General features: G+C 42.1%; 2 protein-coding genes across 2 annotated transcripts; both read right to left on the minus strand.

Annotated features, from left to right (window-relative positions):
* Positions 1 to 215: 215 nt before the first annotated feature.
* Positions 216 to 6,958, minus strand: ythdf1 (YTH N6-methyladenosine RNA binding protein F1). Its single transcript, XM_080469381.1, has 6 exons — positions 6,583 to 6,958; positions 6,212 to 6,239; positions 4,561 to 4,655; positions 2,809 to 4,455; positions 2,287 to 2,331; positions 216 to 1,219 (listed from the first exon to the last, which is right to left on the minus strand). The coding sequence occupies exons 1-6, from the start codon at positions 6,610 to 6,612 to the stop codon at positions 1,205 to 1,207; spliced, it is 1,860 nt and encodes a 619-aa protein (XP_080325507.1). The 5' UTR covers positions 6,613 to 6,958; the 3' UTR covers positions 216 to 1,204.
* A 2,602-nt stretch (positions 6,959 to 9,560) lies between these two features.
* On the minus strand, positions 9,561 to 13,491 carry nkain5 (sodium/potassium transporting ATPase interacting 5; the record flags this gene model as incomplete). Its single annotated transcript, XM_080470181.1, has 6 exons — positions 9,561 to 9,616; positions 9,844 to 9,904; positions 10,653 to 10,850; positions 11,609 to 11,689; positions 12,308 to 12,445; positions 13,438 to 13,491. The coding sequence occupies 6 exons, from the start codon at positions 13,489 to 13,491 to the stop codon at positions 9,561 to 9,563; spliced, it is 588 nt and encodes a 195-aa protein (XP_080326307.1).
* Positions 13,492 to 14,682: the final 1,191 nt, after the last annotated feature.

A 14,682-nucleotide genomic window follows, 5' to 3' on the forward strand; every position in this document is an offset into this window, starting at 1 on the left:
AAGTGGACAGGTTATAGCAATGAAAATGTTGAGATTATAATGATATTAGGAAGGAAAAAAAAAAAAAAAAAAAAAAAAGAGAGAAAAAGAAAAACACCCCAACAACAGGCCTGGCTTGAGTTTTCAAAGCAGTTACATGCTACATCGCCTCCGGAGGTTCATCAACAGAGACCCCTGTTGGAGTAATAAGGAACAGAGGCAAACGCCTTCAGAACAAAAGGGCACAAAGCAGATTTTGTGTTGATATAACCTGAATGATTCAGCTTCTTCTACTTTTTTTTTTTTTTTTTTTTTTTTTTAAATATCCATCCTTTAAATAAGAGAAGGGGGGCACCTTTTAGAGTTTTTAGTCTCTAATCAGATTTTCCCTGAAACTCTCGCTGTAAAATCATCAGTTACAGTACTGAAAAAAACCAAGAAAAAAAAACAACAAAAAGAAACTAAGATTTTAACAATACTACTCGAAATTAATGTTAAGGCTCCACTCTGGAGAGACAAAAACCCACATTTTCTCAACATTATGATAACTTTATATCAGCCAGGTGATACGTTACTCAAAATATTTTTCTAACATTTACGCGTCCTAATGTCACAACCTTTCACGATTATGTCTATGCATACAGAAACCTTCAGTCCTCCCCTCGCATGGGAAAAAAGAAAAAGGGGGCATCCACAGAAGTTATTTTTTTGTCTTCTGATAATATAAAATACAACTGGCCACACACAGATAGCAGACATTTGTCAATAAAGTGTAGTTCACTCATTTAAGATTAACCAATACAAGCACTTAACATTTCTCCAACACACAAACCACAAAGTGAACAGTCACTGAATATCAGCAGCATGTTGTCAAGAGATTTTTCCAAACAGACGTGCAGATATTTATATTAAGTCAAGAATTTAATAAGTCCCAGGGTGGTGATAGAGATTTATAAGGCTAAAAAATACAGAAAAAACAAGAAAATAGATTATTATTGAAGCGATTCGTCTGATGGAACTGGCTTCATCCCTGCACGCATCTCAAAGATTGGGGGAACCGGGAGCCGGGGGGCTCGAAAGTTTGACATGGGCCAAGTCGACAAAATTAAATAGAAAAAAATATTAGTTTCAGCTCTGTTTTTAGCTTCAGTCCGTGTGTTTTCCATTTAAATCTAGATTTTAGCATGTCCGTCCAAACACAACCGCTGAAGTCGCCTTCAACAGTCTACTTCTGACGGTCCTGGGAATGAAAGGAGCAGAGACAGAGAGAGGATCAGATTTTAGGCTTCACTCTTACGAGGCGAAATAACAAGACTTGACTGTTCAAAAAAAATCTACTGAATACCATTTAATTCACTGCAACATCATTGTAAACAACGTCCTCAAGATTAAACATAGAACTTACACACTGCTCACAAACAGTTAAGGATATTTGGCTTTCAGGTGAAATTTCAAGATGAATTGAAAGATACACTTTAACCTTGGCAGGTGAACTTAATGTCATCTTCCCAAAACGTTTGAATGCTCATGTCCAACCGTTCAACGTTTCAGTACGACCAATGCCACTCAGCTCCAGGCACATTGAAAGGAGGTGAGATGCACCAAGCGTCACGTCAGACCAACGGAAACCGTTCACGTCAGCGTGGTCAGCGTGCGAGACCCCGAGATCCCGTAAGAGAATCTTAGGGATCAACTGAGTGGCCATAGAGGCTCCTAACTGTGTACCCTGGAACCTGAATGACCCGAGAACTCTTGATGCTCGAGAAGATATGACAGGTCATTGACACATTGGCATTTTTGTTGTGGTATACCCTCCACCGTTGGCTTTTGTTTCAATAAATTGTCTGAGATGAGGAAATCACTATGGCATGCTTATACTTAACTGCCCTACTTTCACAATATAAGATCACTGCAGAATGAACTTTTTACGATTTCCATAAATTTCACCCTAAAGCCTAATATCCTGAACTTTTTCTGAGTACTGTATAAATATACTGCTCTGACAATTTCAAGTAAATGTGAACATCATTACTTTTGAAACAGGCAGAACCGATGCACTGGAATATGTTTGATTGCACAGATGTAGCTAATAAAGAGACCAGTATGAGTAGATTCATACTGGTGCAATTTAAAATGTCATGACTGGGTAGTGTTCAAACTAAATTTATTATCCTGGATGACACGTTCCGATTTAAAAATCCTATTCAAACTAGAACGTTGACAACAACTTTGCATTGTTGAATTTTAATCTTTTAACAACATCATTATTGTAATCAAGCTGCCCAGCCCAGAGACAAAACAGCTTACCTGATCAATTCGGGAACGACTCTGTATCGAGGCAGGCTCATAGCTCTGTTGAGAAAAGACAGACACACACACACACACACAGCCTTAATGAACTGACATGAAATAATAACGCAAGCAAACACATACTATCACAAAAAGTTGATTATTTTCCACTGACGTGAGAGCAACGCGACAGAAAGGGAATATGGTTTTCAAGTAACAAAGGAAAGCAGGCGTGACAAACAGGCTCAGCTGCATGATGTGAAAATACAAATGATTTAAGTATGGCCGCCAGACAATTAATTGTACATGAGGTAACGTCTACTAATGGAATTTATTCTTGGAATTTTCAAGGGGAAAACTTACTGAGCTCAGAACTTGCATTATTAGTTTGGAAAATCTGACTAATTCACATTTGCTGTGTGCACGGGTGTTTGTATGAAATACAATGTCTTCGTAATAATAATAATCATAATAATCATAAAAAGAAATAAGAGCTGAACTTAATTCCAAAACATAAAACCTCAGTGATGAAATGAGTACCTTTTTCACCACCTCCTCTTCCTCCTGCTTCTTCTCGTAGTGGGAAAAGTCATCAAAGATGGAGGTGGTGTGTTTGTACTGGGCGATGATCTTGAGCACCTGTTTGGCCTTCTCCAGAGGAACCTCCTGGGTGTCACGTGAGTTGGTGACTGGCTTGTTGTCGTTGTTCTCCAGGCGGATGTGTCGCAGCTGGCTATTAGGCACGTCTTTTACAAACAACCAGTTCACGTCAAACTTGCCCTTCCACTTGTCCTGCGCCCACACGCCAGCGCTGGTACCGTAGTCCACCGGCGAGCGCATCTCCGCCACGCCGCAGAAATGGCCGCTGCCGTTGACGCTGAACAACAAGTAGACGGGACCCTTAGAGTTCATGGCTCTGAAGGCCGAGTCCAAACGCTTGTTTCCGTGCTCTGTGCTGCACCAGATGGAGTACTTGATGGAGCGGTGGATGTCGTCCTCGGAGTAGCTCTTGATGATGAACACTCGCCCGTTTTTCAGGTTCCAGTCGAACTCCCTGGGGTTGTAGCTGTGGGCCGCTCGCAGCTTCTCCAGCACGGGGTGGGAGTCCGCTCCAGGATCCAGGGGCACGCCGCCGCATCCCAGCCCTCCGTTACCAACACCGCCGCCACTGGAGGAGCCGCTGCTGTCCAAACTTCCGCCGCCATAGCAGAAGTTGCGGTTGCGCGGGGCCACCCATCGGGTCTGAGGTGTCGGAGCAGAGTTGTGGTTCTGGTAAGACTGCGGAGGCGGCGGTGGAGGACCCTGCATGGTCATCTGCTGTACAAGGGACTGAGCAGACTGCAGGGACTGCTGCAGGGGGGGCAGGAGGCTGGGAGCGTGGGAGTGAAGCTGGGGCTGGTGCTGTTGGTGTTGGTGGTGGTGATGGTGGTGATGGGGCAGAGGAGGGGCCATCTTGGCAGTCACTTTGTTATCCCATGTATCGATGTCGATGCTGTGTTTGATGGGAGGAGGAGGCAGCGCTCCTCCGACCATCGGAGGGCCAGGCTTGTTCTTGGTCTTTTGTTGTTGCGGCTTGGCAGGTTTACTGGCGATAGCAGCCCACGACGTTGGTTTTGGAGGGGGCATCCCAATCGGTGTGCCACCGTTGCCCGTGGCAACAGCCGGAGCTACGCTGCCACCGCCACCAATCACAGAGCCTGCACCCTTCACACCGGATCCGCTTCCTGTCACATCCCCGCCTATTTTTAGGCCCAGCATACCCTGTTCTAGGCTGTTCATGCCCGGGGCTTTGCTGAGGGTGTCGCTATGGAAACCTGTCTGTCCATCGGGGACTAAGGTGCCTCCGAGGGAGCTCGGGGGGTAACTATAGCTTCCACCATAGGCTGAGCTCTGAGTCTGCTGGCCCTGAGAGCCACTGGTGCCCCATGCTGAGAACGCTGGGTTCTCTGGGAAAAAGTTAAACCTGTGAGGGTAGATACTGCTGCTGAGCCCACCTGGCTGCCCAAACACTGTGTCAGGCATGAAGTGGTGGTCTCCATTGCTGAGGGGAGCATAGGGGGTCAGGTAGGGAATGGGTGGATCACCTCCTGTCGACCATGGGGCCTCACTGAGAGGGTATGGGAATCCAATAGAGGGGGCATAGTAACTGGACAGGTATGGGTCTGTCATGGATTGATAGCTGTTATTCTACAAAGAAAAACAAGTTGAAGATGATTATTAGGGGCAAAGACATATGGAAACCAACTAAAACAAAGTGGACTTGGAGTTACCAAAGGGTTTGATTTTTCCTACCTGGCTGGACTGGCCAGTGAGATAGGGCTCAAAGTCATTGTCATGGACTGTATCCTTCTGGTGGAGGGAGCCATTCTGGACTGAAACTGGAAAGGCTGCAACAAAACCAGACTGTCGTCAAAGCTGCGCGGCTGTGTGCACGCACATTTACAAACGTCACAATGAAGCTACATCTACCGTCAGTGTTATCAGATTTAAAACTGAACGGATGTATCTGACAGACATTGTTAATGTTGGACAACTGTTTTACATATCTGTGAAAAAATTTATGTAAAAGAAAATGGCATGTTTTTTCTTTTAAAGACACACACACACACACACACACACACACACACACACACACACACACACACACACACACACACACACACACACACACACACACACACACACACACACACACACACACACACACACACACACAAAGAAGTCAGATTAACAAAGCATCATGATGTTCATCAGTTCACTTCATAATCTCTCCAGCCATGTATAGATTATTTACTGCAAAATCATTTTGTATATAATACTTTGTGGTCCTCCAGAAAAGCATGAACAACTGGCAGGAGGCAGCAGGTGTGGCAGAGAACATAAACAGACTATTACCTGCACTAACGAGACAATTACACCAGTTGACTCCAAACCATCTCCATGTCCTCTAAACTACACCCACAAGTGTTCTGAGGTCTCTCTTTTCTCCTCCTGCCTGGCACCTCCACCTCCACCATCCTCTGTACAATATCTCCACAATCGCTCCAAAGCAAATGTTCAAACCATCTCATCCTGGCCTGTCTAATTAATCTCGAAGCTGCTCAACCTTAGCCATCCCCTTAATGTGTTCATTCTTTTAATTTTTAATTTCTGTCCATCTTGGTCACTTCCAATGAAAATGTAAGCCTCTTCATTTTTGCCACCTCCTGTTCAGCCTCTTCCGAATTGCTGCAGACAGCTGCAAAGGAGTATGTCAATCAAAATAACAGTAAACACTTTTTTATTTGAATCACTGTACCACCTTAATTTTGTGAAGGGAAAAATAGTATCATCTTGCACATGTCTTCAAAACAGCAGCATTGATAACTGTCACCACTACCTGATAGTAAATGTTCCCCAGGGAGTATGAAAACACAGTATGCAAAAACAGAATATAGCAAAACACAATGCTTGTCAAGTCTGCAACCGAGTATTGCAGATTACTTTGAGGTGTTTAACCTTTTGAAATAGACAAGGTATTTTCATAAGCTTGTTTGTTCTTCTACTGATGCAGATTTTATTATTAAAACTACAAAATTCATGGATCACATTATTTATGCAGAGGCATTCTTCAACACTTCACAGATTTCCTTCACAGCCAGAAGATTACACGCGTAAACGTAAATAAATAGATATTAGGGGGGTGGCACATATTGTGCTTTTAGTAACAGTTTCGCATCATGTATTTTTACAGATTTGCTGTTTTAGATTTAGAGTTCTCTCTCCTTTATCATAACTGAGCCAAATGAGTGTATAGTGGATATATAGAAAATGCTAAATTCATTATAATCTACAACATGCAGACAACAGAAAAGGCCACGATCTGAAAAATAATGCTTTGAAAGATGATAAATAGGGCATCATGTCCTAAGACCACCAATGAAGGGATCCTCTAAAATCTTACCTTTGCTTGCATCTTGTCCTTTAGATGTCTGCAGAAAGAAAAGGAGAGCTTGAGTGGGTCACGAATATTTTTCACAACATCCCACATTTGTACCCGAGCGTCACACGGAGATGTATTCATAACATGTACTCCGTGACCAATAACATTCACCGCCGTTTGTTTTTTTGTTTTTTGTTTGCAGATTGCCGCTGGAAGCTGTGATCCAGGCCTCGGTGTGGTACCAGCAGGGAGCAGTTCTCGAGCTAACCTCCTAGCTGACTTAGCAGGCAGCGGTGGCATCGCCTCCAGAGTGCTGGGCTGCACACACCGCACATCTCCCCTGGAGGAGGGTGGAAACGATCTAATGCCGGGAGCTTCCCCTGGCGGCTCACCTGAGGGTCAATGCTGGCGGCAGACATCATTCATCCACCAGGTGTTGAGTTAAACCGGAGCCCCGAGCAGACGATGTGAGCAGCAGACTCCGCCGTGTGGTTGAGGCTAATAGCCGGAGAAGCTGCCTCGGTGCTCCGCGGTACTTCGCTAACAGTTGAAGTCTGTTAGCAGCAGCTGTTCGCTGGAGTCTCCGCTCGCCGCGGACGGTTCGCTCGTCGTAGCCCTGCTGGAAGCACCGCGCTGCCCTGTCGACATTAATCCAGAGGGGCTTCAATCTGCTCCGACCCCCTCGCCGTTAAATTAAAATCCGACCAGCCTCAGTGGCCCTCTCACCCCAACGGCAGCTTCATCCGGGTGTCTGCTGCTGCCGGAACTGACGTCACTGACGTCGACGACGCGTCCGCGGCTGCCCATAGATACCGTAGAAATCCATAGATACAGTTAACCATGGATACTATAGATACCTACTGTTCATGGAAACCATAGAGACTGTCCATTACCCATGGATACCATAGATACTGTACCTACTATTACCCATGTATTTCATAGATACTGTACCTACTATTGCCCATGGATACTATAGATACTGTATCTACTATTACCCATGGATACCACAGATACCTACAGTTAGCCATAGTTACCTACCGTCATCCATGAACACTATTATCAATTAATACCATATATATACCTATCATCATTTGGAGATACCATAGAAACCTACAATTTTCCCTAAATACCATCCATACCACCAATACTGTTACTAATAGATGTCGTAGATATCCGTAGATACCGTTATCTCGGGAAACCATAGAGACCTACCGTTATCCATGGATACCATAGAGATCTACCGTTATCTCTGAAAACCATCGATACTACGGATGCCATTACTATTAGATACCACAGACAACATTAGCCCCCTAGTAGGGATTACCACTAATAGATACAACAGGCATCCCTACCAAAAGATATTATTCTACCATTACTCATAGATTACAACAGTTATCCAGTAATATATGTACTAGATACCATCACTTATAGGTATCATGAACACTATGATGTTGACACAAGAGTCAGTAAAACAGTTGAAATTGACACTGTGGATATAGATTAATGTTACTGCTCCATGCAGTCCGACATTTTTTTTGGTGCTGCATGGAGTTTGTTCAGGATTAATAAAGCAGTCCTCAGAGGAGAGGTGAAAAGTAACCATTAAGACAAAAACATTGGTTTCTGTTAAAGATAATTGATGGTTCATCAGCAGGCTAGACAAAAAGAGCAGCTCTGCAGGTCCCTGACTGTTTTAAAATACACTAAAGGTTACAAATAATGAGCTCAGTAATTTCAAATATGTCATTGATTTAGCTATAATTGTTAGTTACTAGTGTGCCTCATACCAACATATCTTTCACATACAATTCCCAACACTGTCCATAAATACTTTAGATGTTCTTAGATAGCTTAAATACATTTACCAGGGATGCAGTAACCTAAAGTTCCCATAAGCACCATGGATTCGTCAGACACAACCACCGACAACAGTAGTGTCAAACTCATCTTACTTCACGGTGTTAATGTTAAAATATATTCTGTTTCGTCTCTGATTTTCCCAAATCAAATAGAAACCACTTGAAGAAACCACAATGACTTGGAAAATACGGAATAGCTGTCACTTTTATTAAGAAGAAGATGAAAGAAACAGAAAAAGAAAAAGAACTTGCAGTTTATGTTCTCTATTATCTGGAATGGATTCTCCTGTGGGTCGTATCTACAGCAAATCCCAGGTAGCAGTACCAATAAAAAACACTAATACTTTTACTCATTAATACCATTGAAATAGAAAAACAAAACAGAAAAATAAAGGAGGTTGAAAGGTATAGCTATAACATCTCTACTTATAATGACTTGAAAATGAAAGAAAGATTTTTGTGCAAATTCCTCAAATCTGTCCTGGAGCACTCTGAACCAGGATTTACTTTTCTTTGTAAATATTTGATGATAGCAAATGTAAGCAACACTCCATTACAAGATGTTTTCTAGATATATTTTATACTACTGAAATATATCACACACACACACACACACACACACACACACACACACACACACACACACACACACACACACACACACACACACACACACACACACACACACACACACACACACACACACACACACACACACACACACACACACACACACACAGCAAGCTGTCACTTTTTAGTAATGAGTTGACATACATGAATAATTTATACATTTTCGAAAACATCAATAGCAACCACTTATTTACAGATTTAAAAGCACACTGTGAGGCTGTGGCTATGGCTCCGTTGGGAGTAGGTTGTCGTTCAAACAGAAGGTGGCAGGTTCAATCTCCCATCTCCTGCTGTTGAAGTGTCCTTGAGCAAGACAATGAAGCCCAACCTGATCCTATCCTGAGTGTGTTGCATATGAGTCTCCTCCATTAATATGGGTGTAAAACACTTTGGGGGCTAAATCCGCTCTATTTGAGAAAAATCCATCAACTTTAGCTGAACTTGAGTGTTTCATTATCAGACATGTAGAGGAAGAACCAGAGGACCAGTTTATTTAATAGATTCCTGAATTAACTCAAATCTTACGTGTATTAAGGCTTGGCCTAATACAGAATGTAACTTTTTTTCTCCTTCTTCCTCTGTGATATCCTGAGGTTTCCCTTCTTGAATCATCCCGGTGCTGAGTGAAGTTCAGTATCTGTGACGTGTGTTTCTTAGACAAACAGCTCAAGATGATACATCACAAGAGTCTGTGGAGTTGTTTGATCTTCTGCCCGCTTCCTTCTCAGCCAATCTCAGACTTTCCTTTTATTTATAGTCTAAACAAAAATATGAAAAAAAACCCCCCACACATTACGTATGACATGGTGGTTATCATCACATTGGTAGAAAAAAAAAAGAGGCAGGTTGTGATGCTGTGTACTTACCGTTGAATCATTGCACTAGAAGAGCAACTGAGAAGGTTTGGATGGATGATGAAATTCACCAATGAAATTAACTAAAATGAATAGGACAAAAAAAAAAAAAATCACATGATACACAAGGCAGTGTCACATAGTGTGTCAATGAAATGGGATGCTTGAATGCAAGGTGTGTGGACTCAGATCACTGCTGAGTTGGTAGAAATAAATGAGAAAGAGTTGGTATGGAATAAATGATATATTCCAGGTGAGAGAATTGAAATGAATGACATGTTTGGCTATCGTTGATTAGGAGGACACTTACAACTGTCTTCCTCCTCAGAGAAAGAGGTGGCTACGTAGCAGGCATAAACAAATCCCAGGAGCTGCAGAGATGAACACAAAAAATACCCAAACAAGTTAGCCTTTAACTTTTCAAAGAAGATGAGAACGATTTTACCAATTGTAAAACATTTCATGTTTCTTTCCAACGTAAATAAAAAAAAGAATAAAAAAAAAAGATGGTAGATAAATGGCACCATTTCTTTGCCAGCCTTGTGGACAATGGCCCACAACAAGTAAAAAAACAAAGTCGTCTTTTGCATTATGTATTGGTATAGTGGTTAGCACTCTCACCTCCCAGCGAGGTTAACCACGGTTTGAGTCTCGGCTTGAAGGTGTTTCATTTTTTGTAAGTGGGTTACCTGTCTGCACTCTGGTCTCTTCCCAGTGGTCAACAATATGGGTACCATCCCTTCACAGATATACCGATACACACATTCATCATAGACTGATGCAATGGGCTGATGTACTGTCAGAAACTCTTATTTTGCCTCCATTAGAACCACAAACTGAGTAAATCATAATACAGCAACTGAACGTGTGAATGAAAAGCTCCTATCAGTGTAATAATGTGAAACCATCCCTAAATGTTGTCAGCCTGTCTTCCAATTTACAGTTTCTGTTGCTAAGCAACCACCTCCTCCCATTCATGCAGATGCATATTTATCAATATTAAAACGATGCTTAATAGTGAATAAATACGCAGTTCAGTTTAACTTCTAAACGTCTTATGGAGAGAGGTCTGCCGAGGATTTTATTTGTCTAACGGACTGAACAGGAGCACAGACTCACAGAAAGGAGCAGCTGGGCGATGCAGTGCAGGATTTCTATGTACTGGTACTCCAGCCAGCAGCTCGTCACTGTGGTCAGCTCCGGGTTCTGCTGGTTCTGCCACCCGGTGGAGGGAAGGCTCTCGCTCTCACAGCCCGGCCCGTTGTCTTTCCACCAAGAGCGATGTGGGGATATTCCCAGTGAGAGGATGTCACTGTCCTGCAGACACACCACAGACAGGAAAATAACCTCTCAGGGTCCTGAAGATATTTCGGATGAATTAAGACTTTGTGAAGAGAGCAGCTCAAGGAGAACTGAGAAACCCGACAAAAAGCGAGGGAAAGATGTAACGTGAACATAATATGATTTTATCTTTTACTGTGCAGAGCCACAACAAACAGGTCATTTCTATAATTGTTTGCATATGATTTAATTTTATTTGTCAGCGGATGACAGATGAGATTGACACATCATATCTGTGTTCACAGCTCTGGTGTGGAGGAAGGGAAAACCTGTTGACATGTTTGAATGAAACTATTCCAACCATAATGCATATCTGTGTCATGTATCATGATTGTGAACTAGGGCAAGTTATTAGGATGAATTCGTCGAGTATTTCTCATGTAGTATCTTGAATTAACAAATGTTCTTGCAGCAAGTATAGGAGACAAATGGTAATTCTGAACAAATATTGGAACGTAACAGTGCTGCATAGCTAAAGGAAAACTCCCAGAAACAACTATCATACAGTAAAACGGTTAACTTTCTGTGTCACACACAATCAGTGGAAAATCATTACAAATGTCCAAAACAAACAAACAAAAGAACAACAAAAGAGAACAAAAACGTTTAGGATGTTTTATCATGTGTCTGTAATTGGAGGCCGATCCTGAGAGGAGCTTGTAGCTTGTATTTGAACTCTGTGTTTTGGAGCTGTGGCTGCGTGGGTCTCTAATTACCTCACACTTTAGTCTTACCTTTGAAAGCCCTCCCAAATCCAGGTAGAGACAGCTCACAAAGACATTCCAGCCGACCCACAACAATGTCCAGAGCAGGTACTGGGAGAACAAATGCGCACCATTAGAAGTTACTACAATGTTGTCATATTATTCGAGTATGTTCACAAATACACCAATGAGCTGGACAGGCTAACAAATAAACACTTGATGTCTGGTTTGGAAATTAATCTCACGCAAAAAAGTGGTTGCAAACAACACCGTGTCATTTAACACTGCCATTTCAATTCTGTTTTAAGATTTAAAAAAAGTTCTAAAGTTTCTGTTTGGTACCTCCAGTTGGCCTTTTCCACTCATTTTGCTAAACAAAGCAAAACCACCTGCTGGCTGTATATATGCAAACTGAAACCGACCTCAAATGTTATTGGTTCAATTCAACAAACATCTGTTCATATCAGCAAGTTGCAGGACCTTCCTCCACCTCGTAGTTGGCTCATGGTTCCATTAATATTTGTAATTACAAACAGCAAATGAACAACAGTACATAAACAGCAACAGTAAATTTGTTTGATTTGTGAAATCCAAAATATGTGGAGAGATTAGATTTTCATATGTTTGTCCCTACTATTCCTATTAATCTTTGTATTTATACTTTGATCTCTCGTGGAGCCTCTGTCATGAAATGTTAAGTGAAAACCAGTGCAGGAAGCCTCTCTTTACCATGATAACGTAGCGTGACCTGTACTGGACGGCTCCAAACAGGCCCAGGATGACCACGATGATGTGAAAGAAGTTGAGCATGATGGGAGCCCACTGGTAGCCCAGAAAGTCAAACACCTGCCTCTCCACCGCAGTGACCTGGAGGATCAACAGGAGCCAGAAGAGAATTTAGTCTTCATCAGACCAGTCTGATGTGCTGCGGTTTGGTCTTTGTCAGGGTTTTTTTTTTCTTTTTCTAGAAGGTTGTCAAGACAACTGAGCCACGAGGGACAAAGCATGCTGGGGGAAAAGACGGAGTTGGGTTATGGTGTTATGTCCTCTGAGGTCACTGCCCCCAGTCATGAAGAGGGGGCAGGGTGGGAAACAGAGGAGGAGGAGGACAAAGTGGGGGCAGCTCTGCTTTGTGATGTTAAAAGTGCTGGGTAGCTTCTGCTTTTCATTGGCACGTTCAGCTCTGACAAGCTAATTCTAAATATATTGAATCTAAAATACAGTCTTATCATGGCTGCTGTCAACAAGTTATTCCACTATCAAAGAATCTCTCATTTGTACAGTGTGTATGATGTCGAAGTGGTTGTGAAAAAAAAGGCCAATAAGACTCCCAAGCTCAAGGTGACATACTACTAATTCCTAATTCTCATTCCCATTATTGTCTAAAGAAAAAGCCTAAACACAAGAAAAAATATATATTCTTACAGTTGCAGGTATTAATAAAACCTAAACAACTCAAGGAGATGTAATGAGCAAGATCTGGGGTATTTATGATTTAAACTTAAATTTTTTATAAAAAGAGAAAGAAGAAGAAGAAGAAGAAGAAGGTGTCAAATAATTCAATGGATTTTGAAAATGTGAATGAGTGATTTGCAAAGACAACTCATTTCACATGTTTCTTGTGTTTATTTCCCCCCCCCCCCAAAAACCGTCTCCTGTTAAAAAAAAAAAAAGAAAAGAAAAGTTAAAGGAATTTTCACATACATAGTTTTAAAGTTGAGACCATATTAAAACCAAAAATGAACTTTCTTTCACAGCAAAGTACCTGCAGACATAGAAATGCTGATTTTAAGTGTTGCAATAAGTAAACAGAGCTGTGTTTGTGTCAATGCATCAAGTGTGATAGGAAAACATCTCACCAACTGCAGACAACACAGCAGGATCAGTGTGCACCGTGCAGAGCAGCACCCCATCTTCTTCTTCTTCTTCTTCTTCTTCTTCTTCTCTGAAATCACCAAGCCTGATGATGATGATGATGATGGTGAAGGTGGAGGTGTTGTAGAAAACAGCTGAATTTCTGTGTTTTTAAAAAATACGTTGAATCTTAAAACATGGGAAGCGTTACATCCTTTGCCAAACGTGAGAGGAAAAGCTGATTGCACTTTGCCTCGGAGGAAAACAGTGTCGGCCCCTGCGAGGGCACCAAGAGAAGGGGGAGGGTCGGCCTGTGTATGGCGGCCGCTTAGTGCCACAGCGAGCCAAGGGAAATCCTGAAGGACCAAAGCCATGTGTTAAGTTATCATAATACATGTGTGATAAATATAGGATGGTTGTGAATGTTGTTCTGTTAAATAACACTATTGTTCATCATTGTATATTTAATAGTTTATAGGCAGTTTTTGTGCTTGTATTAAGATGTTCACTGGTTCAAATCCCACCGTCAACAGGTGACCGCCGTGGGTCCATGAGCAAGGCCCTTAATCCCCTAAATAAAATGTTCAGTTTCTGTCGGGAAGGACATCCGATGTCAAACTTCACAGATCATTAGCGGCTTCAAACCTCTGGACATGAGCTGCTGTGAGGAGCAGCTGAAGTGCACCACAACTCTAAGTATTATAGTTTCATTTAAAAAATATTTCATTGAAATAACCTAAAATGGACATCACTAAACTACTTGAAATCATTCTCTGAAACAACTGGCTGCACAGTGCTTTTTGGGGGTTTAGCATGATATGTTCAGAGTGGTGAGCATTGTTACCTCACAGGAATAAAGTCCAGGTTCAAATCCCGGCTTTTTTAAATGTTAAAGTGTATTGTTCTCCCTGGGCCTCCATGGGTTTTCTCAACAAATTAGAGTCAAATTTCGACACTGACATTCCTCTTTAAGCTGTATTTACCTTGGAATCCTTCTAAAACCCTGTGCTGACTCCTCTGCCCCTGTCTGAATGAGGCACTGATCGACCGTCATACAGCAACACCGTCTTCTGCACCCTGATAGGTGGTTGTTCTTCCCCAATGCTCTGAAGGCACCAGCAGGTGGTGGTAGTGGTGGAGGCAAAGGCTTCAAAGGTATATGTGAGTGGCAAGGTTAAATCCAAAGCTCCACCAAAGAGAAAGACAAAACGGCCCCACTTTTAGTCTTTCAACATCTTTTTATAGAAAAA

Source organism: Lipophrys pholis, assembly GCF_963383615.2.
Source record: "Lipophrys pholis genome assembly, chromosome: 8".
In the NCBI taxonomy this organism is placed as follows: Eukaryota; Metazoa; Chordata; class Actinopteri; order Blenniiformes; family Blenniidae; genus Lipophrys; species Lipophrys pholis.